The sequence below is a fragment of the Athene noctua genome, chromosome 4 (genome assembly GCF_965140245.1).
Source record: "Athene noctua chromosome 4, bAthNoc1.hap1.1, whole genome shotgun sequence".
Classification (NCBI taxonomy): Eukaryota; Metazoa; Chordata; class Aves; order Strigiformes; family Strigidae; genus Athene; species Athene noctua.
In genome coordinates, this window is record NC_134040.1 from 60739718 (window position 1) to 60762246 (window position 22529).

The following is a 22529-nucleotide window of genomic DNA, read 5'->3' on the forward strand; positions in this document are numbered from 1 at the left end:
ATAAACCCATGCTGACTGGGCCTCATCACCTGGTTGCCCTGTATGTGCTGCATGATGGCACTCAAGATGATCTGCTCCATACACCCAGAGACATGCAAGAGAGGTGGATGGACAGGACCCAGAGATGGAAAACTACTGAAGGCACATACATTGCTGGAATGCGCCTTAAGAAAGTACCAGGATTGTTTGCTGTTACTGTGAGCTGTCTTCACTATTCTAAAACCAAACGAGAAAAACAAATGCTCTCATTTAACTGAGATACCACAAGTGCAAAATTAACTGTAGCTCACTTGGTAAATTCACCAAGTTCAGTCCTCCACCCAGCCTTGGACTGAGCATGGTAAATGAAGTGCTGTGATGTAACTAAACTGCCTTGTTTTCACTGTGTTTATCTTGGAGTAATATGTGAGTTACTGTGCAGTTTACATGACCAAGCAGCATAATCCTTATGCTCTGTAAAAGGGTGTGTTTCTACACCTACCCTCCCCCTGTTGCAGTAACTGGTATGGCTGGTAGAACACAGCAGAGAAAAACCCTGTGACTCCAACTAGTCCTTACCTTAATAGATTAAATGGGTGGTAGTGTGCATCTGTGGGATCCTGTTACAGTTGGTAAAAGTTCACAGAGACTCCATCAGTCCAATACATAGTTAACCAATGTCTAACCATCAGAACAATACATAGTTAACCAATGTCTAATTGTGGGAGGGATTTATTTGTTCTTGGCAATCCACAATTCTTGCTACCTTTGCTCTTACAAACACTATGTGTGCTTTGCATGTTCAAGTTGTGAAATCAGTATTGTGATTTTATAAATTACATAATAATAAACACATAAGCCTTTTTTTAAAGTATGTTTCCTAGAAAATGTGGCCCTTTAAAATGTGATCTTTGGCCTCACTTATGAATTTTTTACTAATAACGCTTGCATTTGACATTAACTTTAGTGCAAACTTCTCCGGAGTCTGTCTTTTTCAAAGCATTGTGCTCATTCCCACTTTGGGTCTGGCTGCTGAAAGTGTGCTATTTTATTTCAAATGTTTAATATTTCCTAGTAATGATTTTCTTTGTTACCAATTGACAATTTGTTGATAGACATTGTTTCTACTTCTACTTCAAAAGCTTTGATACTAAAAAGTTGCTTTATTTGTTTTCCCCTGAGAACTCTGCAGCATACTGGTGTTAAGCTGTCCCAGTCCCAGGGTCCCATAAGGATACTTACACATGTGCTGAACTTCTTGCATCATGGACTTGATTTGCCTCCATTTCCTTCTCAAGATAATGCTACCTGAATACTTGCAGTCAGTAGGACTTGAGTGACTGAGGACTTAATAGACTATATTATAGATCATATTATAAATCATATTCCAGGGCATGGAGTCGTTTTGAGATGGGCAGACTACCAAGTAAGAACAGGAATGAATATGGGGACAGAGAGGACCACGACCTTTGAATACACTAGGAGTGAGCTTGCAGGCGGGAAGTCTGCTGTCTGAGAGCCTGGGATGGGAAGTGGACAACACTTCTCTCTCTTCTGAGTGCATTTTTCTCTCAGTGGCAGATGATCAGAGGAGCCCAGAGGCCAGTCAGCACCTGGACAAAGCCTGCGGAGCTAATGCACAAACTTTAGTCTAACAGACAAAAAAAACGTCTTGGGTATTGGGAGTAACCCCAGCAGAGTTAAATATCCCTTTGAGAAGCAAGGTACTTTAGCATGGGTAATCTTCCACTAAAGGGACTGTTGCTTCTTCAAGATTACCTCTGCATAGTACTATGTCATTTTACATAAATGTCCTCTCAGCCATCACCTCATAGCTGAACTTGGGCTGTAATAAAATAATACACCTGTATTAGGCTCTGAATTCCATTTTTAACAATTTTGTCAGTTCCTGACACAGGTAGTTCTAGGCAATACAGACTTAGTTGCAACCTGATACATGGCACCATTTAGTGTGCCATCTCCAAGAAGACACAAATATACACCAGTAATCCAACACAGCAAAAATACTCCTCCAAGGAAGTTAGAAACAGAGAAGGAGCAATGAGGATGGATAAAGTATCCAGTTATCCTAGGAGACTATTATACATGTTATTGCTGAAAACTCTGTATGACAGAAATATGAACTAAGTCAGACAATTGATCTTGGTGGGGGAAAAGAATGGGCTTACACTGCGCTTTGGTGTTGGCTTTTTTGTTGGGGTTTGGGGTTGGGGTCTTTTTTCCTGTAGTTTTCCCTCTCCTCCCCAAAATATGAGCTGGATTTTCATATGCAGAAATGTAAGAATTTGTTTGCGTGGTGACTTGAAATGCAAATGCCATTCCCTTTCTCTTTGCTGTTTGCAGGTTATTAAGTGCAAAGCAGCAGTAATGTGGGAAGCCAATAAACCATTTTCTATTGAGGAAGTGGAGGTTGCCCCACCAAAAGCACATGAAGTTCGCATAAAGGTACTAAAAAAAAATTGAAAACAACTATTATGACTTGAATTCTATCTTGCTGTTTATCAGAATTATTTCTATAGAATTGTAGGATCTAGTCAGAAAAAAATTCACTCGGTGAGTAGTTACCATTCAGTGAGCTCCTATGAAACATGCTTCAAGTCCTAAATTTGATCATGAGGTTCTTTTTTTAAAAAAGTTTTTTAGGGCTGGGTTTTTTGTTTACTAAGATGCCTGTGCTTCTAATAGGCTGAAAAAATTACAGTACAAGGCAAAAATCTGAATCTCCTGTAGCAAGAAATTATCTTTTTCCCTGTTTGAATCTGTGCTAAGAAATAGCTCAGTAGGACTGGAAGCTTCCTTTTTTAACTGAGTATTGAGCATCTGTTACATTTCAGAAAATTGCTTAGTGGAATTCAACACCTGTTTTCATTTTAGAGAACTTTCAAGTGTTACCCAAGTGAGGAGAGCCCTCACATGGGCTTGATGACTCCATTTGTCAGAATAGAAGTTGTAAAGTTATACCTGCTTGTTTCAGAAGAAATACTACTGTGCTACCTGCAAGAAAGGGCAAAATATGATCTAAAATACTATGTGTAGCCTAATTTTTTGTATATATAACATATACATATATTTTAAATATATCAATAATTATTGTATAATACATATTTTATATATATTATATGATATATTATAATATAATCTAAATATAAGGAATCTAAAACATGATATTTCAAGGTTTATAAATATGTGAGTTAATTTATGTTTACATAATTTTGTAATATTTCTATATTAAAAACTCTATGTATTTATATATGCATATTAGGAATAATTTATTTTATTCTGTTCTTCATATGTAATTATATTGCTAGAACATTGGTTCTGCCAGATAATCAGTGAGACTCCCTATATTGCTCAGTAGTGCGCAGTTACTTTGTAGATTAAAGACTAATACAAACCATTAAAATCATGAATCACACAACCCGAAAGTGTTTTACCTGTAGATTTATTGCATGTATAGATGATTTTGGAGGGAAGCAAGTGACTTGACCAAATATATAATATAATTTCACTTCCGCATATGACATAGTTAAATGCTGAAATACTCTTGTCTTTCCTCTAAATCAGATCATGGCCACAGGGATCTGTCGCTCTGATGACCATGTGGTAACTGGTGCACTGGTTATGCCTTTCCCAATAATTCTTGGACATGAAGCAGCTGGTGTTGTGGAGAGTGTTGGGCAGGGAGTAACTTCAGTCAAACCAGGTATGAATCAGCAGTGAACACAAACACTGTGCTGAGTTTCCAGACTCCTGTTTAAGTCAAAGATGATTATATGTGTGAGTACTTGTATTGCAGAGGAAAATATTCCAACTTTGAGTTCTTTCAAGGATACCTTAAAGGACACTACATGCTGTTTGCATTTTTTTTGTGTTCCCAATCTCTATTTCTTTTCAGATTTTCTATTCAATTTCTTTTGGATTTCACAAAAACATCTGCAGCTTGCTTTCCACCTGCATAGCCCTTTTCCGGTCATGGAATTAAGAACATAGATTCTTTTCTGCTAGTTATAGGAAATCAGGTATTAACTGCAAGTTCTTTAAATACAGTTTACACAGCTGATCTCTCTCAAGAATAAGGCAAAGCAATGCACGAGACTACATGTCAAAGCACTTTCTTTAAATTCTCCTAAAAGCTAAGTAATCCACTGACCTCAGTAGGCCAGAACTTAAGTCTGTGTGTTCAATTACTTCACTTTAAAAGTATCAGGGCATGACTTGGGTGCCCACCCTGCTGCGGGCTCTGCTGGCTGCAGCACCAGCGCCAGTGAGGCAGCGCTGCTCACTACGGCTGGACCGCTCTGAGGACGCTTACTGGGATCAGCTGCTCCTCTTGCTGCACTCCCTTTGAACCACAACTGGTAGGTAGGGAAGTCAGTGAAAAATGCTGAGTTTCCTCCAAATGCTGCAAGATGATATGGGATTTCTATCCACGTTTATGGGACCGAACAAATTCTAACAAGGGCTAAATTATTAAGACAAAATACGCAGTGAACAAAATCTGCATAGAAATGTTCAATTTTATCCAGGCAGTTTGTTACAATACCTAAGTAGTCCACTTTTAACACCTCTGTACTTCCAGTGTCCTTGTTCATACTGGCAACAAGTATGAAGTCTGTCTAACACAGGTTGGTATGTATGACACGAAAAAGTTTTATTAGCAATATCTGCTTTAACTCCAAACAGATCTGTATATTGTAAATTTCAGTGATAGCTCTAACTGCTTTTTCTATGATGTCTGGGTTCATAAATCACTCTGTGGTCTAATTCTGACTGCCAAGTGTTTCCAGGTGAGCTGAAACAGCAGGCCTGAACACACGCATGCACAAAATCACATTTCTCAGATGTTCTTGAGCTTTAAAAAAGCTCCAAGATGCGTAAAGTTTCTTTAGCTGAATGATTACTAAGCCCATGACACAGTTCGAAATTAACTGAGGGTCAGGGTAATGGGGGCATTTCATGTTCTGTAGGCGTTTTCCATTTTGTAGTGGAAATCAAAGATTTCCCTTGACTTTCAACATGTCAGGGTTTAGCCACATTTTAGAACTGCCACATAACAAATCAATCTGTGTTAGGGGTTACCTGTTTAGATTATTAGGGATTTACCATACATCATTGCTGTGGAAAATGCATAGCAGTAAAAAATTGCACTGGGAAGCTGTATGCTTCTTTGTTATTCATATAATTGTGCTAAAGAATTAGAAATGTGGTCTTAGCCTCTGTGTGTCACTGCTTCTCTGACAAATATTTTACCTACCTTTACTCCGGTGCAACAGTAGCAGGACTGCAAATAGGAAAGAGACACAAGAGGGATAGCAAATTAATGCTTAATTTCCATCCTTTGTATGCGCAGTTTACAGCCCTGTTATCTTGACGCTTGTCCTAGTGGATGTCAATTTTTATCTCAGTTTCTTTTTCTGTGTATTAGTATTTTCCTTTTAAGAAGAAGATGCAATAAACTGCTGAATGAGTACTTCAGGAACATGAGTAGCTAACACAGTTTTATAATGTGGCGCAGAGTCAGTTCTATGAAAGACACCAGGAATTTTGCATATTGAAATTAGTTGTAATAACTTTGCCCTAATGATGTCCTTTATAACAGAGAGATGGTTTACCTTCCAAGGGCAGCAGAAGGAAATAAAACCAGCACTTCACTCCTAGTGCACATTTGTCTAGGGATTAAATACACCTGCTTTATGTTTTTACCTGCATACTTCTTGTTTGCCGTTTTTAATTCTCTGTCATTACTGTTCTTTTTCTAGGAGACAAGGTTATTCCACTCTTTGCTCCACAGTGTGGGGAGTGCAGCAATTGCTTAAGCACCAAGGGTAATCTGTGCAATAAAAATGAGTGAGTTTTCCTGGGTTACCTACAACCCTTACCCGATTTTTATTTATACAAAAATGATCACATTCAACAGATTTCACTTGCCATTATTTCTGATCTTTCAAACAGCATTGGTTCAGCTGTTGGATTAATGCCTGATGGCACCAGTAGATTCACCTGCAAAGGAAAAACAATTCACCATTTTGTTGGTACAAGTACCTTCACTGAATACACAGTAGTGGATGAATCTGCTGTAGCCAAAATCGATTCTGCTGCTCCTCTGGAAAAAGTTTGTCTAATTGGCTGTGGATTTTCAACTGGTTATGGGGCTGCTGTGCAGACTGCCAAGGTAAGTATCATGGTGGGTGTTTCTGGTATCTCATGTGGTCTGTTCAGGACTGCGTGGCCTGAAAGCAGGTCATCAGAATGGCAGCCAGGAGGTATAGACTCTGTTGAGTTCAGGGTGGAAAGAAGATATTAGTTCTTTGCCTACTTCAGTTTCTCTGTCTCTAAGGTACCAAGAAGTCTTCAATTCAAAATCCAGTAAAAATACTTACTACTATCTATTAAGTTTTCTCTCATAGCTTTATCACCTCTAATAAAATATTACAACAGAGGTTATTTGATTCATCACCTAAAGTAACTTAAGTCTAGGAATACATGGAAGCTTATATATGCAACTCATAATTTGTAGCAGTACATGAATGTGACTTTTACAGCTGACACTGTCTCCAGTGGAGTGACACTACAGATCTTAACATCACTGGAATATAAAGCATCATTAAAACATGTGTCTCTAAATCTGAAGATGAGACATGTAATGAAAACCTGGTCTCAGAAATGTATTTTAGGGACAATTTATCTTAGTCACATGTGGGATTATAACAGTATAGCTGGCTACTGCACTAGTAGTTATGTGTGTGCAAATTCCTTCCCAGCAGGTAATCTCTAAATTAGAAGAAGTGGCTTAAGTGAAAACATGTTGATAATAAAAACGTGCATTGTACTTTACCTAGACTGTAACAGTATCACATGTTTACATGGTTATTACAGGTGGAACCAGGCTCCACTTGCGCTATCTTTGGCCTTGGAGGAGTTGGCCTCTCTGTTGTCATGGGCTGCAAGGCAGCTGGAGCTTCCCGCATCATTGCTGTTGACATCAATAGTGACAAATTTGCCAAGGCCAAGGAGCTGGGAGCCACTGACTGCATCAACCCTAAAGATTTCAAGAAGCCTGTTCATGAAGTGTTGTTTGAAATGACCGGCCAAGGTGTGGACTACTCCTTTGAGGCCATCGGCCGTACTGAAACCATGGTATGCAACCAAAAGATGTGGTCAAATGAGGCATTAGCTTGTTAGCTCTCTCTTTGCTAATCCACTGAACACCAAGGGTGAGGAGCTGAGAGCCACTGGCAAAGTATCAAGCTCACTTCAGACCTGTTAAATCCAGCTGTCTGCCGCTGAGCTGCAGAGACAGAAGCATGCTCAAAAACTTAGGAAATGAAACTTCAGTGTAGTCCCCTGGCCTAACCAGGGTGGCTGAATTTCACATAGCCCACTATGTGCTTTCCAACAGTGGCTTATCAGTAATGACTAAGACAAAATGGGGAAGGAGAACAAAGCTAAGACATACTTAACCCATGACAGCAGATAGATACAGTGGTGTGACCAGCTACAACAGAAATTGTTTGATGTAGTTTCAGTTACAAAAAATGAATTGCAAGCTGAGTTCTGAGAGGAGGAGGAGGAATTCAAACTTCTGTGCCCTACCGGTAGATGTTGCATGACTCTGGGGTGTCCCTGTGTTTCAAATGCAGGTTTCAGCCCTGGCCTGTTGCCAGTACAACTATGGAGTCAGTGTGATCGTGGGAGTGCCTCCTGCAGCACAAAAGATCACTTTTGACCCCATGCTCCTCTTCACTGGTCGCAACTGGAAAGGGTCTGTCTTTGGAGGTAAGGCCTTGGAAAGATGTGATTTAGCTGGCTTGGGAAGCTTGTAGATCATCTTGAATGAAATAGACTATATCTAAATTCATTGCTTAGGTTGTCCTGTTGGAAGTAATATTGATGGCTGTTTTGCTGACAAGGAAGCACAAAGGGAATCAATTATGGGAACTGTTAGTTAACAGTGAATGGAGAGAAAAAGAGGGATGGAGGGGGAAAGAAAGGGGAGAGAAGAAGCAGCAGAGAAAGAAAGGAAGACATAAAAAGAAAAAATAGAGAAGAAGGTGGGAAAAGAGGAGAAAGAAAATAAGAGAAAAAAATGAGAAAAAAAAAGGGGGAGAGAGTAAGGTAGAAGAATGAAGAAAGGAGGGAGGAAGTAGAAGAGATTAAAATAGAGAAGAGAAAAAGAGATAAGGAAAAGTTAAGATAAAAGGAGAAAAAGGCAAATAAGGAAAAAATAAGGGCAGGTGGGGGGGAGAGGAGAGAGACAGAAGGGGAGAAAAAGAGCAAGAGCAAAAAGGAGAATGAAAGGCATGAAAAGACAGAAAGAGTGGGAATAAAAAGAGAGAGTGCGAGATGGAGAGTCAAGACCCTAAAGGACATGGGGGTCAGAACAACCTGATTTCCACATAGGTCAGACCCCAGATCTGCTGCTTGCCAGTGGCTGTCAGTCCCTGCCAGTTCTTTCTGTTTTCTGAGCTCTGAGAAAACTGAGAAAGTTTATCGGAAAGTTTAAGCTGCCATGGGCTTTGTCTATTTTCGCAAGCATTTAATGTTTCATTATCCATTGTCTGTGTGTTTTTTCAGGCTGGAAGAGTAAAGATTCAGTCCCTAAACTGGTTGCTGACTACATGAAGAAAAAATTTGTTCTGGATCCATTAATAACCCACACGCTTCCTTTCACTAAAATCAATGAGGGATTTGATCTGCTAAGGGCAGGGAAGAGGTAATCGTTGGTTAATTGTAAAGGTTCTATATAAATAAGCTAAAGGAGCTGTACAGTAACACAGAGTATGTCTTCCCAGCAGAGGATGGGGAAGGAAACCACTATGTCCCTCAGTATTGCCCAGTGTATGTCCACGGGTGGCAGCTGTAGTACTAAAGCCAGCAAAGCTTTAGCTTTTGAAATGCAGCGAGCCCTGTCTTTCCTTACAGAGGAACCTTCAGATTCTGGTTTGAGCAAAGACTCTGGGTGGCAGAGGGAGAAAGACAACACAAATGAGGAAGTCTCTGCCCACTACCCACTGGAAAACAGCACACAACCAAGGGAGCCCGGGAATGCCAGGATGCAGAGTGCCAGGGGTTAGCTACATCGCATTCCAAGAAATGATTTAGGATGGGGAGCAGGAGGAACAAGCAATAGGCTGTGTTTACTGGAAGAGCAACTCGCCACTCCTCTTGTGAGTTAGGGAACAGAGTCCCAGGGCAGCTAGTCCTCAAGTCAGTTTACCTTAAACTTCAGAGCTTTTCAGAAAGGAAATTACTCAGTGTATATATATATTGCAACCTCAAAATTTAGCTTTCGTGCATTCCTCAAATATTGTGAGATTTCAGCTCAGACTCTATTTTCATAAGGTGTCGAAACTGGAAATATTGTTTGCCAGAGACATTTGGCAAGATTCACCACGGGAATAACTGAAAATTCCCCTTGGCAGAAGTAGGAAATGTATTTGTGTATCTTAGTATGTGTGGGGACTGCCTTTTGGAAAGTTCTAGCTCTTTGTAAGTTACACAGTCTGGAGAGTTACATTCATGTTTTATTTTCATTGACATTTGCTAGCAGTTATTTTAGTGTTCCTTTCTCTAAATATAAGAAGCACGTAACAGAAGAATTGAGCCCCTGAGGTTTGTTCTCAGCTTCTGACTATGCAGCACGCACCTCATTTTTTGACTGTCCTTAGCTTAGATGTGCTGTAAACATTAGTTTTAGATTTTAGTGTAACAAACAGGGGAAAGCGGTGAGGACAGAGACACCATCAGCTTTGCTAAAATACTGACAGTCAACCTGAAGACAGAAGCCATGGTGCAGCTGACCATCTTTGCTAAGTGAAACACTTCAGTGCTTCAGCCCAGAATAAACTGTTCCATTCAGAGGTTACCCTTAGAGCCATTTGTCACTGGAAAGATGTGATAAGCCCCCCTCCAAGGACCTCCCAGGTTATACTGGGTGATTAATTGCCAGGAGCCCCGAGCTTCCCAAGTGAAGGCTTTGCAGTCTTGTATGAGTTTTGTTCTCTGCATCTGCAGTAAGGTTTGCACCTCTGATCGTCATTTTGCTGCAAGCTGGGCTGGGGGCACGGGCAGGAGCAGGGAGGGAGACCCTAGTTAACAACAGTGGCCTAGATTTTCAGAGAAAACAGCAGTGTTTTGCTGATGTTAGTGCAGAGGCTCTTTTGCAGTCACTAACTTGTCATTTTACATTGCAGTATTCGCAGTGTCCTGGTGTTTTAGGATTCCCAGTTGTTATGTAGCAGACGGCTCAGCACCAGCACAAACTTCATTGTCCTCCAATACAACTGATATGGAATACAAACCAAGACATTTCTGAACGGTCTACCACCACCACTCTTTAATGAAAGGATCAAGCACAAAGCCCAGACTTCAAGCACAGTGTTTATAAGTGAAACACTGTTTTTCCTCCTACCTCTTCCTCCTGATTCTTGCTTTAAATCCTCTGTATTGTGCTGCAGTTTTCTTTTAATAGCCAATTATGAATTACAGGACTTGCTGCTGTCACAGCTGTTGAGAAAGGTTTGGATTTTCTAAAATGGCTTTTAATAGGCAATCTTTTAAAATTGAAGGAAACTGTTTCTTCATAACACTGCAAGATTAATGGCTTTGTGCATGCAGCTCAGCACAGTAAAACTCTAGGTCAGAACTACATATCCAACCTGAATGATTTCAGCATTTTGCTACCTGAAGGCAAGGACATTACTGCAGAGATTAAAATTTAAGGTGACTATGTGTTTGAATTAATAATTTCAGTAAAGGATAAGTAAATCATAGACTTTGGTACTGCAGAATGTTTCACCACTGGATATTTTACCTCATTAACCCTTCCAAGCATTTTATATAAATTTGCTGTGGTGGTGGCCTGTGTTGTGGTTTGGGGTTTTTGTACCTTTGCACCTCTTTCTTGGGGATGGTTTAGTTCTTTCATCGGTATGGTTTTAGATCTTTGGCCAATTTACGCATGTGCATGTGATGTTTGGGAAACAATGTGAAGAAATACAAATGTGCATCAAGTATCGTTATTTGTTTCCATTAAATAAAGGGGAGGTGTCTTAACCTTTAAGTGTGAACACAGAGTAAATGGGAGGAAATAGGTGACTGGTAACACTTTGCAAGAAATCAAACATAAAGCATTTGTCTGCTTTCTGTATCTGTAACATGGAAACCAGAACAGAGGCTATTTCTGTCCTGGCAAACATGGTCAGCATTGGCCTACCTTTTGAAAGTATTGATCAGAGCTTGCAGGCACAGTAGCCAGGTAGAAGAACTTGCGAAGTAAGGGGACTGTGTCCTCATGATGCCTTGTTTGTGTCAGCAGAAAGAGTCCTTGAGCAGCCCGCTGGGTTAATGATTTGAGGATGTTTACCAAGAGATTAGACTTTAACAGAAGAAGATTCTTAAATGTGTGCATGTATAATAAACACAGTTTACACAGCAATTAAGATCCAAAATTCAATCATTTGTTTCTGTGGGGTTACCTGTGCAGTTGGCTCTGAAGACTTTTGGTGGGCCATAAAATCATTCTTTCCAGTTGCAGTTCAGCTGAAGAGTTCTGATCTCTTATGTGAGGCGGCAATCTAGTTCTGTCTTTGCATGGAGGAATGAAGTGGCTTCTGATAGGAGAACAACAAACAGTTCATGCTGTCGTGGAGTACCTCTCCCTGCACATCCCCATCCACACTCAGCTGAAGATTAATGTGTCTGTGTGACTGCACAGCTCTGGACATGTGTTTCTGACAGACCTGCCCAGTGGCTCTCTGACTCGTGGGTACTGCAGGGTGGGTTCAGGGCCATATGCAGCGGCTCTGTGTGAGCCTCCATTTAGGAGCTTCCTGTGAATGAGTAGGGTCCACGCTGCCCATCAGAGCACAACCTGGCCATTAGCACATGAGGACACTATGAAAAAGCCACAAAAGCCATGAAAAATCCAGTAATTTCCCAGGAGACAAACTCTTTGTCTGACAAAGCACAAATAGTGTGCCCTCAGACCTCAAATTACACCCGTGTTCACTGCACATCACTTGGCTTCACATACAGCTGAGCACTCCTGTGTTTTTGCTCTCCCACTACATCCCACCCACCCACCCAGCAAGTCCCCCAGGAAACAGCACAGGACAGTTGTGAATCTACAGCAGCGCATGCTCCAGGGCACAGACAGGTGCTCTGCAGTTCTATTTTTACAAGCCTCTAAGACCACCCTCCCTGACTCTGCATCACAGGCAAATGATCATTCCCATGCAGCATATTCCCCTCCGTTGCTTCCAGGTTATCAGATGCGGAGCACAGAGCTCAGTAATAAATCCACTGTGCTGCACAGAGCACTGGGAGATGACAGGCTAATGTTGCATTCAAGGGCTGCCATATCTACGGCTGCTCAGGACAAATGAAACAAACTTTTCTCTTGCAAGAAACACAAATCGTATCACAAGTCAGGATAGGCTTTTTTTTCTTCCTTTCTTTTTTAAATGCAGCAGGCAGACCAGGTTGAATACTGAAAACCTTAAAAAGTTCATTCTAAAATTCCTTACTCTTGGGAAATGATACATCACCAGCACTCACAGTCTGACGGAGGCAACCAAAGGTGTGCAAAGTAAGCAGGAAAAAGTAGAAGTTTCCTGGGAAAAACGGATAAATGTCCCTGTGCACATGAAATGCCAGTCAAATGCCCCACAGGTGCATGGCCGCCCTAGTGCCAGGTGCTCACTCCCACGACAGGAGCGTGGCAGCCCCTGGCCTTCATCACACAGCGGTTGGGCCTGACGAGCAAGGCTGGGAACAGGCTGCCCAGCAGCACTTCCATGCAGCTGGAGCCACTGGCACACCCCAGGGCCACCATGTCCTGGGCAATAACTGTGCTGGGGCACTGTAGAGTTGCCAGTTCACATCTGTGAAGCTGGAGGTGGGCCAAGAGGGTTGGAGAGCTGGGGGTTCAGCCTGCCAATAGCAAGTTCTGCTGCCACTGCTGACCTTCCCCCTCACCCCATGAAAAAGGGCTGGGGCATACAGAAATGAACACCAACACAAACCACTCAAGCAGTCCTCTGTACACAGAATGGGAAATTTAGTCACACCTCTTAGTCTGGTCCTCCAACAAGGTCCCCCTCATCCAATCTCCTGTAAATCACCTTGCCTGATGCCTTGGCAGAAAGCACCTCTGTGCAAACCAGGAGAGCCCGGGGGAATGAACCCCCCTCACAGACCTGGTTACACACAAGGGAAACAAAAGTGTCCCTGGAAAATCCCCCCTTCTGACACATTCTCCCCTTACTACCCAGGTGAAAATAGCAGCAACACCACAGACAGTTAACCTTCACTCCAAAAGGGCAGGTGCGTTTGTACACCATAAAATGTTTGCTATGTACTTTTTCCTTTTTTAATCCTTTTGCAAATACCTGGAGGTGAACTGCTGCCAGGTCAGATGCTAACCCTTGGCAACAAGGGGACCTCTAGAAAGCCCAGGCAGTGCTGTAAATCTCCTCCCTCCACGCCCACCAGAAGAAACCAGAGGAGAAATATCTTGAGACCTCTCTGTCAGGCACAGAGGGCAGGGCACGGCCCAAAGGCAGAGCCACCAATAAAAGCCTCCCCGGAGAACTTGTGCCACTCCCTGTGGAACCTGACTGCCGCCCATTGGCTCCACAGCGTCCTGCTCTGGACTCAGACAAACCACAGCTCCCTGCTCTCCAGTGACCGTCCCACGCCAGGACACCCACCACGTCCTTACCTCCCCCTTCAGCTGTGGCCAGTGGGTGCCCAGGAGTGCTCTGGCTCCACACCTGGGCTGGTTCGCAACGTGGGGATTCGGACGGACGGACGGCAGCTTCCCTCCAGCCTGCTGCAGGGACAGCTACGGCTCTGCTAAGACCACATGGCCACTTCTGGAAAAGTAAGGACAACACATTTCCTTTCTTCCTTTCCACGCTGCCCTGCTCTTGGGGAAATACTCTGCCAATGGCTCAGCCTGCAAACCTCTACTGCGCACCCTCATCCCTCTGACCTTGCTCCCCCAACTCATCCAAACCCCTTTGAATTACATCAGCTCCTGCTTTCACACAACTGCGCCTGTTGGTACCTGTGCCAGGCAGTGCCTTCCTCTCCTGCTCTGCCCAGCAGCTCAGGAATGAAAATACCGAATCATACCGCTATGAAAAAAATCCTCCCGCTCAGCCCCACTCCACGCTCCCACTTTGGCAGGGAAACACCGTTCTTCAGAGGTGCAACCTTGCGGCCACTTCTCTCTCACATCCAACCTTGTCCCTGGCCATACACTTTTCAAGCTGCAAGCTGACTTCTGCTGACATCAAAACATCTTCGGGTTGATTGGCTTGGGGTTTGGGAGATGCCACACACAAATCATCCCTTTGGCAAGGGAAAAAATGATCCAGTTGCTGGCCAGACGGGGATTGCTCCATAACCCCTCTTAGGTACCTGCAGCCCAATGTCTTACAACACCGACAGCAAAGCTCCTAACAGGCATTTCCACCGGTACTGAACGTGCTGTCCTTGTGGCCTGAAGATACAGAAGTGCATGTGTTGCTGCCAAACCTGCCCAGTACACCAGTGTCTGCCCCTCACGGATCTTGCTCCACATCACGTACCACTTGGAACTCGCTTGGTGCTCAGGTGGCAAACAGGAGAGGGGCCAGAGCTCTCTTCGCCTTCCCCTTAGCACAGACCAGCCAAAGGCCGGGCAGGGCAACACACCGAGTGCTGTTTGGAGGATGCCCCCCGCAGCAGGGCCTGCAGCCTCTCCTGTGCTGCAGCAGCTCAGCCCTGCGGCCCCGGGGTCACCCCCAGAGCCCCGTCCTGCAGACACAAGGCAAGCGGGCTTTTCCAGGTCCACACTCCCAGGGAAAACACAAGCCTTGCCCTCTACCGACCGGTCACTTCACCTTTGCATTTCACACTTCACACTAGGCCTGTGTTTACCGAACATCACTTGACTTCACATACAGCTGAGCCCTCCTGCACTTCTGCTCTCCCACCACATCCCACCCACCCAGTAAGTCCCCCAGGAAACCGCACAGCACAGCCGTGTAGCTCCAGCAGCGCGTGCTCCAGGGCGCGGAGACGCACGGTGCAGCTCTACTCTAGGTGATCGCAGGTGACAGTCCCCAGCCGTGCGCCAAAGGCAAACATGCCCACCCAGCAGCATAATCCCCTCTGTTGCTTCCAGGTTATCAAATGCAGAGCTGCTGTTGCCTGGGCCGTGGGCAAACCACTCTCTGTTGAGGAGGTGGAGGTTGCACCTCCAAAGGCGGGTGAAGTCCGTATCAAGGTAAACGCACACGTTTCATTATTTCTTTTCTGCTTTTTGGGAACTGCTCTTCTTATGGCTATACCTTGAATACACCTGACAGGGGCCTGTGTCTGCCAACAGGCCTTAACTGTCCAGAGAAGCCCTGTGAAAAGCCCTTCCACAAACAGAGTTAAACAGAGGCCAGGCCATTTCTAAACCTCATCATCTACTCTCTCCTCTCCAAACAGATTGTGGCCACGGGCATCTGTCGCACAGATGACCACGTTTTGGAAGGTTGTTTTCCTAATGTGGATTTCCCAGTTATCCCAGGCCACGAAGGAGCTGGGATTGTGGAAAGTGTTGGAGAAGGAGTGACCACTGTGAAACCTGGTAAGACACAGTTATGGTTTGACCTGGCAGGCAGCTAACAACCACCCAGCCATTTGCTCACTTTTCCCTCACCAGCATGATGGGGGAGAGAATTGGAAAAAAAAAAAGTAAAATCCATGGGTTGAGATAAACACAGTTTAATAGGACAGAGAAGGAAGGGGAAAGAAAATAAATAAATAATAGCATTAGAATATGCAGTACAAGTGATGCACAATGCAACTGCTCACCACTCGAGAACCGATGCCGAACCATTCCCTGAGCAATGGCCTCGGCCATTTTTCCCCTAGATTATATATTGAGCATGATGTCATATGGTATGGAATATCCCACTGGCCAGTCTGGGTCAGCTGTCCTGGCTGTGTCCCCTCCAGCCTCCGGTGCCCCTCCAGCCTTCTCGCTGTCAGGGCACAGGAAGCTGGTAAGTCCTTGACTTAGTATAAACACTGCTTAGCAACAACTGAAACATCAGTGTGTTACCAACAATATCTCATACTAAACCCAAAACACAGCACTGTACCAGATACTAGGAAGAAAATTAACACTATCCCAGCTGAAACCTGGACTGACACACACACAGACACGTGCTCAGGAATCAGCTCTCAAAGCAGATGAGGCTGCCCAAAGCTCAGAAATTCCCCCCTGCTCCTGCGTCAGGGGCTCAAAACCTGAGTGAGTGCACACTCGTAGCACTGGACTGTCACATACTCGTTCCTGGTCTACTCCCTGTGCAACGAGTGGTGCTCTGAGCATTCCTCGCTGACAGAGAAAACCAGAGGGTTCATGGTAGGGTGCTGCCATCGGAAGGCTCAGCAGCGGTGCTCCAACAGGCACCACCACCCTCAGGGCCTGCTTGAGTGAGAGGCACCTAACCAGGATCTGCTTTTTTGCAGGAGACAAAGTCATCCCCATTCCCCTGCCTCACTGCGGGGAATGCAGCTTCTGCCTGAATCCCGAATCCAACTACTGCCTGAAATCCCAGTGAGTTTGCCTCACCCTCCCCTACACCTACATGGGGCTGGCTGTCTCTCAGCAAGTCTGACACCCCCACGGGTGCTTTACTTGGTGCAGAACAAATGCTTGTGCCTCCCAACAGCTTCTCTGAATCACAAAACTTGCTGCCTGACAAGACCAGCCGCTTCACCTGCAAAGGGAAACAGATCCACCATTTCCTGTGGGTCAGCACCTTTGCAGAATACACTGTGATCCCAGAGTACACCGTTGCCAAGATAGATGCTGCTGCACCGCTGGACAAAGTCTGTTTGCTCGGCTGTGGGTTTTCCACAGGCTATGGGGCTGCCATCAACACTGCCAAGGTTGGTATTCAGGCGTGTCGAGCACAAGCACCCTACGGCCACCCTCGCATCCTCACCAACCCTGCACAACAGAAACCTCTTCTTCACGCTGGAGACTCACAGGGCCCCATGTTGTGCAGGTAAAACCAGGCTCCACCTGTGCTGTCTTTGGCCTTGGAGGAGTTGGCCTCTCTGTTGTCATGGGCTGCAAGGCGGCCGGAGCTTCCCGCATCATTGCCGTTGACATCAACAAGGACAAGTTTGCCAAGGCCAAGGAGCTGGGAGCCACTGACTGCATCAATCCTCGAGACTTCAAGAAGCCCATCCAGGAGGTGCTCACTGAGATGACCGGCCATGGTGTGGACTACTCCTTTGAGGTCATCGGGCAAGCGGATACCATGGTAAGGTGGCATTTCAGCACGTGTCCTCCCTCCCAGCTCCTTCACAGCCCCCCATCAGGGCAAAATTCACCCTGGCAGGAAGATCCTGCTGCCTGCACTGCTGGGCACATCTTTGCTCAGAAAGGCAGTCTACGGGCTGTGGCAGAAAGTGACGTACAAGTCTCAAAACAGGCACTGAGCTCTCCATGCCTGCTGCACGAGGCAGTAGGTGTTTTCAGATTATCAGGGAGGGGAGATGACTGCGCAGAAAGAACGCTTTTCTGACAAACTCATTAGAACGTTCTCCAATTCGCCTGTCTGTCCCATCAGATTGCTGCCCTGGCTTCCTGCAATATGAGCACTGGCGTCTGTGTGATGGTTGGGGTAGCAGTTTCTGGTTCAGTGATTCCCATCGATCCTGTGCTTCTGCTGTGTGGGCGTACATGGAAAGGAACTGTGCTTGGAGGTATGAAACTTAGGAAAACATTTTAGATGTGTTTTTCAGCCTTCTCCTTTCATGGTAGTGTCCAAATCATAGAATCACAGAATGGTTTGATTTGGAAGGGAACTTTGAAGATCATCCAGTCAAACCCTTCTGCTGTGCAGCGGGACATCTTGTACTTGAACACGTTGCTCAAAGCCTTGTCCAACCTGAGCTTGAATACTTCCAATGATGGCACATCCACAACCTCTCTGGGCAACTTTCTCCAGTGTCTCACCACCCTCATTGAAAAAAACCTCCTCCTTGTGATCAGTCCAAATGTACCCTATTTCATTTTATAAACATGACCTCTTGTCCTGTCGCTACAGGCTTTCGTAAAAAGTCTCTCTCCATCTTTCTTATAAGCCCCCTGTAAGTATTGAAAGGCCGCTGTAAGGTCTCCCCAGAGCGTTCTCTTCTCCACAGGCTGAACAACCCCAACTCTCTCATCCTTTCTTCATTGGAGAGGTGTCAGACCTTTGATAATTTTCCTGGCCCTCCTCTGGATCCACTCTAAGACATCCATGTCTTTCTTGTGTTGAGGGCCCCAGAGCTGGATACAGTACACTCTCTAACAAGAGTGGAGTAGAAGGGGGGAATCACCTCCTGCAACCCACTGGTCATGCTTCTTTTTACACAGGCCAGGACATGATTGGCTTTCAGGCCTGCACGTGCACATTGCCAGCTCACATCCAATTTTTCACCAACCATTATTCCCACGTCCTCTGCAGGGCTGCTCTCAATCCATTCATCCTCCACCCAATACCGATACTGGGGATTTCCCCCACCCATGTGCCAGACCTTGCACTTGGCTTTGTTGAACTTCATGAGGTTCCTATGAGCCCACTCCTCAAGCCTTGCAAGGTCCCTCTGAATGTCATCCCTTCCCTCAACTGCGCCACTCAGTGTCATCTGCAAACTTGCTGAGGGTGCACTCAATCCCACTGTCTATGTCACTGATGAGGATATTAAACAGTATTTGTCCCAGTACGGAACCCTGAGGAACACCACTCATTACTGGTTTCCTCTTGGACATTGAGTCATTGACTCTTTGGATGAGTCCATCCAGCCAATTTCTTATCCACTTGTCCACCCATCAAACCTGTATCCCTCCAAATTAGCAGCAAGAAGGTTGTGGGGGGCTGTGTCAAAGGCCTTACAGAAGTCCATGTGGATGACATCTATAGCTCTCCCCTTGTCCACTAATACACTCACTCTATCGTAGAAGGCCGCTAGGTTTGTCAGACGTGATTTGCCCTTGGTGCACCATGTCACCTCTCTGTCTTCCATATGTTCCAACATAACTTAGAGGAGGATCTGTTCCGTGATCTTACCAGGCATGGGCGTGAGGTTTACTGGTCAGTAGTTGCCAGTGTCCTTCTTTCACCCTTTTTAAAAACAGGTGTCATGTTTCCCTTTCTCCCGTCACTAGGGGCTTTGCCTGACTGCCACCATTTTTCAAATGTGGTGGAGAGTGGCACGGCAACATCAGCCAGTTCTCTCAGGACTGCAGGAGACATCTTGTCAGGTCCCATGGACTTAGGTATGTTCAGGTTCCTGAGGTGGTCTTGAACCTGATCTTCACTTCTGATGAGAGGGACTTCACTCCCACAGTCCCTTCCCACTCAAGAGATGTGCGAAGGGAGATTACCACTGAAAACTGATGCAAAAAAATTGTTGAGTACCTCAGCTTTCTCCATGTCGCTTGCCACTAGTGTGTCTGTGGAACAGGTACGCTTCAGTGCATGTAAATAACTCTCCCCTTGAAAATTAGTTTTGTCATCTGAGCAATGTCCTCAGCTGTAGGATAAAAGACACTTTTCCTCATACTAATTACTCACTAACCACTTGGTCATCAAGAATATTTCAAGCTTGGCAGTGTCCCAGAAACCCTCTTTGAGAGGGCTTTCCAGAAAAAAAGGGAGTGGTGCGTTTCCACTGTATATATAGGCATGAAATGTGCTAATAAACCTGCAACTGTTTCATACAGTTCAGCAGACAAAACTGTCTATGCTAACTGGAGACTAAAACAAGGACAAAATCACTCTCCTCCTCCCAAGGAGAGGAAAGATCACAAGATAGTGGAACCGTACTGGTCGCTCAGTCCTGACCCTACAGTATGTGTAGGAAGATCATAGATGTGTCACATGAAGGAAACTCCTTGTAGTCCCTCTAACACCTTCCTGTTGCACCTTGCTCTTCCACTATAAGACTCTTCTTCCCTCTCCCACCCTCTTGCTTTCTCTCACCCCTGACCCTCCATCACACACATAACCTCTACCTGACCTTTCAGGAGTAGCCACTCTCATACACACTCCCCTCAGGCCCAAGCAACTGATCTCACCTTGCATTTCACTACAATTTAAGTGCTTCAGTCTTTTTGCCAGAGGAGGGGCAGATGCACCTCAGAGATCTTTTCATGCCCTCCAGCTATACTCCCAGCCCAAACAAGGGACCCTCTCACATTTTTAGCCTCATTAATTTTGATGTATTCCAAGAAGTAGCTATCACACTTTACAAGGGCACAGCCTCAACTGTATTTTACAGGTCAGCACAGCCTGGCAGAGGGAACAAGCCCCTGGTCAGCTCTAATACTCTGCTCAGAGGAGAGCTGCTACAATGTTGGCACCAGCAAACTCTACAAACATTACCTTACCAAAACAACATTTCTCTGATTATTCACTGTGGGTGATTTCTCCCATTTCTAGGTTGGAAAATGAGAGATTCTATGCCCAAATTAGTTTCCAGCTATTTGGAGAAGAAATTCAACTCAGACTTACTGATCACGCACACGCTGCCGATTGCTAAAGTAAATGAAGGATTTGAGTTGTTACGTGCCGGAAAAAGGTGAGACCCTGACTATCAGGAGAGAGGTACAGCAGATGCCACCTCCACCTAAAATTCAAACAGCCCAAACACTCTGGCAGGCAGAGAGATTATGCAACACTGCCTTCTCAAAAAGCATTTGAGCCTTTTGAGGAAGCAGGGACCAGAGCCATCTGTTGGGAGAATCCACCTGGAGCGAAGAGCCCACGCTCAGCACAGGGAAGACTCCTGTTCACAGTTCAGCTCAGCAGAGATCCCGCGGCCCCTGTGCTGCATTGGAGCCAGCACAGGCCCTCAGACACCCCATCTCATGTAATGAAAGCACTACACAGGTGATGGAGCACAAGGAGTTAGGGGCATCCTTGGTGACAACAGCATGAAAGCAAAAGGAAAGAAGAATGTGACAGCACAAGGGCTTTGGGGAGGAACAAGGTGCCTTAGCTCCTCAGGGGTTCCCTTCAGCAGGGTTTTGAAGGCTGCTCCATTGCTGCATGTCTCACACAGCTGCGATAGGAAGAGCCAGATGAGAAAGAAGGTGGCCGGTCCTCAGGCACACCTGCCTGCCCCACTGCCTACTCCTGAACCGCAGCACCTGTAACTACTCCCTTCCTTTCCATTTTCAGTATTCGCAGTGTCCTGCTCTTCTGAATGACACAGCCACAGGAGGCTGAGTGGAGGGACCAGCACAGCAGATGCTCTCCTGGCACAGGCCCTTCTTGCCCAGCACCTCACTTTGTGTGGCACAAGGAGATGACAACGAACAACTTGCCAATGTCGGTGCCGCTCGCAGCACTCCTGCGCCTGGCTGAGACCCCAAAGGATGCCTTGCCTGAGAAAATGCTTTGACCAATAAAGGTTTTCACTCAAACTCATCCCATGCAGTGCATTGAATCAACAGAGGTCCCATGGGGCAGGAGGAGCTCATCCTCATACTGCAGGTCCCTCCACCACAGCCCTTGTCTCAGCAGCAAGAAACTGCCTTTGCCAATTCCACTGCTGCTGCTTCTCACCCCCATGACAGGAGCGAGGCAGCCCCTGGCCTTCATCGTACAGAAGGTGGGCCTGCCCAGCAAGGCTGGGAAACAGGCTGCCCAACAGCACTTCCATGCAGCTGGAGCCACTGGCACATCACAGGGCCAGCAAGTGCAAACAAAAACCTCTCAGCCAGTCCTCTGTACACATAACTGAGGAAATTATGTCACACCTCTTAGTCTGGTCCTCCAACAAGGTCCCCCTCATCCAATCTCCTGTAAATCACCTTGCCCGGTGCCTTGGCAGAAAGCACCTCTGTGCAAACCAGGAGAGCCCGGGGGAATGAACCCCCCTCACAGACCTGGTTACACACAAGGGAAACAAAAGTGTCCCTGGAAAATCCCCCCTTCTGACACATTCTCCCCTTACTACCCAGGTGAAAATAGCTGCAACACCACAGACAGTTAACCTTCACTCCAAAAGGGCAGGTGCGTTTGTACACCATAAAATGTTTGCTATGTACTTTTTCCTTTTTTAATCCTTTTGCAAATACCTGGAGGTGAACTGCTGCCAGGTCAGATGCTAACCCTTGGCAACAAGGGGGACCTCTAGAAAGCCCAGGCAGTGCTGTAAATCTCCTCCCTCCACGCCCACCAGAAGAAACCAGAGGAGAAATATCTTGAGACCTCTCTGTCAGGCACAGAGGGCAGGGCACGGCCCAAAGGCAGAGCCACCAATAAAAGCCTCCCCGGAGAACTTGTGCCACTCCCTGTGGAACCTGACTGCCGCCCATTGGCTCCACAGCGTCCTGCTCTGGACTCAGACAAACCACAGCTCCCTGCTCTCCAGTGACCGTCCCACGCCAGGACACCCACCACGTCCTTACCTCCCCCTTCAGCTGTGGCCAGTGGGTGCCCAGGAGTGCTCTGGCTCCACACCTGGGCTGGTTC

The 22529-nt window shown here is 45.6% G+C and overlaps 2 protein-coding genes across 3 annotated transcripts in view; both read left to right on the forward strand.

Annotated features, from left to right (window-relative positions):
* The window catches only part of LOC141960302 (alcohol dehydrogenase 1), a 28464-nt gene extending 17088 nt beyond the window's left edge, over positions 1–11376 (forward strand). For both annotated transcript variants that reach the window (XM_074905526.1, XM_074905527.1), the window contains 8 exons: positions 2344–2445; positions 3565–3703; positions 5760–5847; positions 5953–6172; positions 6877–7137; positions 7641–7776; positions 8575–8713; positions 10194–11376. In XM_074905526.1, the coding sequence (XP_074761627.1) occupies positions 2344–2445; positions 3565–3703; positions 5760–5847; positions 5953–6172; positions 6877–7137; positions 7641–7776; positions 8575–8713; positions 10194–10218 (1110 nt within the window). In that variant the 3' untranslated portion in view covers positions 10219–11376. The remainder of the gene's footprint in view (positions 1–2343; positions 2446–3564; positions 3704–5759; positions 5848–5952; positions 6173–6876; positions 7138–7640; positions 7777–8574; positions 8714–10193) is intronic.
* A 2491-nt stretch (positions 11377–13867) lies between these two features.
* LOC141959746 (alcohol dehydrogenase 1) lies at positions 13868–21369 on the forward strand. Its single transcript, XM_074904002.1, has 9 exons — positions 13868–13885; positions 15176–15277; positions 15487–15628; positions 16519–16606; positions 16722–16941; positions 17061–17321; positions 17631–17766; positions 20490–20628; positions 21231–21369. Exons 1-9 carry the CDS (start codon positions 13868–13870, stop codon positions 21253–21255), a joined length of 1131 nt encoding a protein of 376 aa, XP_074760103.1. The 3' UTR covers positions 21256–21369.
* Positions 21370–22529: the final 1160 nt, after the last annotated feature.

Bases quoted from the DNA above. Each gene is read 5' to 3' on its own strand.
- LOC141959746 (XM_074904002.1), top strand. The intron at 15,278-15,486 runs GTAAACGCACAC...CTCTCCAAACAG, and splicing joins CGGGTGAAGTCCGTATCAAG to ATTGTGGCCACGGGCATCTG. The intron at 17,322-17,630 runs GTAAGGTGGCAT...CTGTCCCATCAG, and splicing joins TCGGGCAAGCGGATACCATG to ATTGCTGCCCTGGCTTCCTG.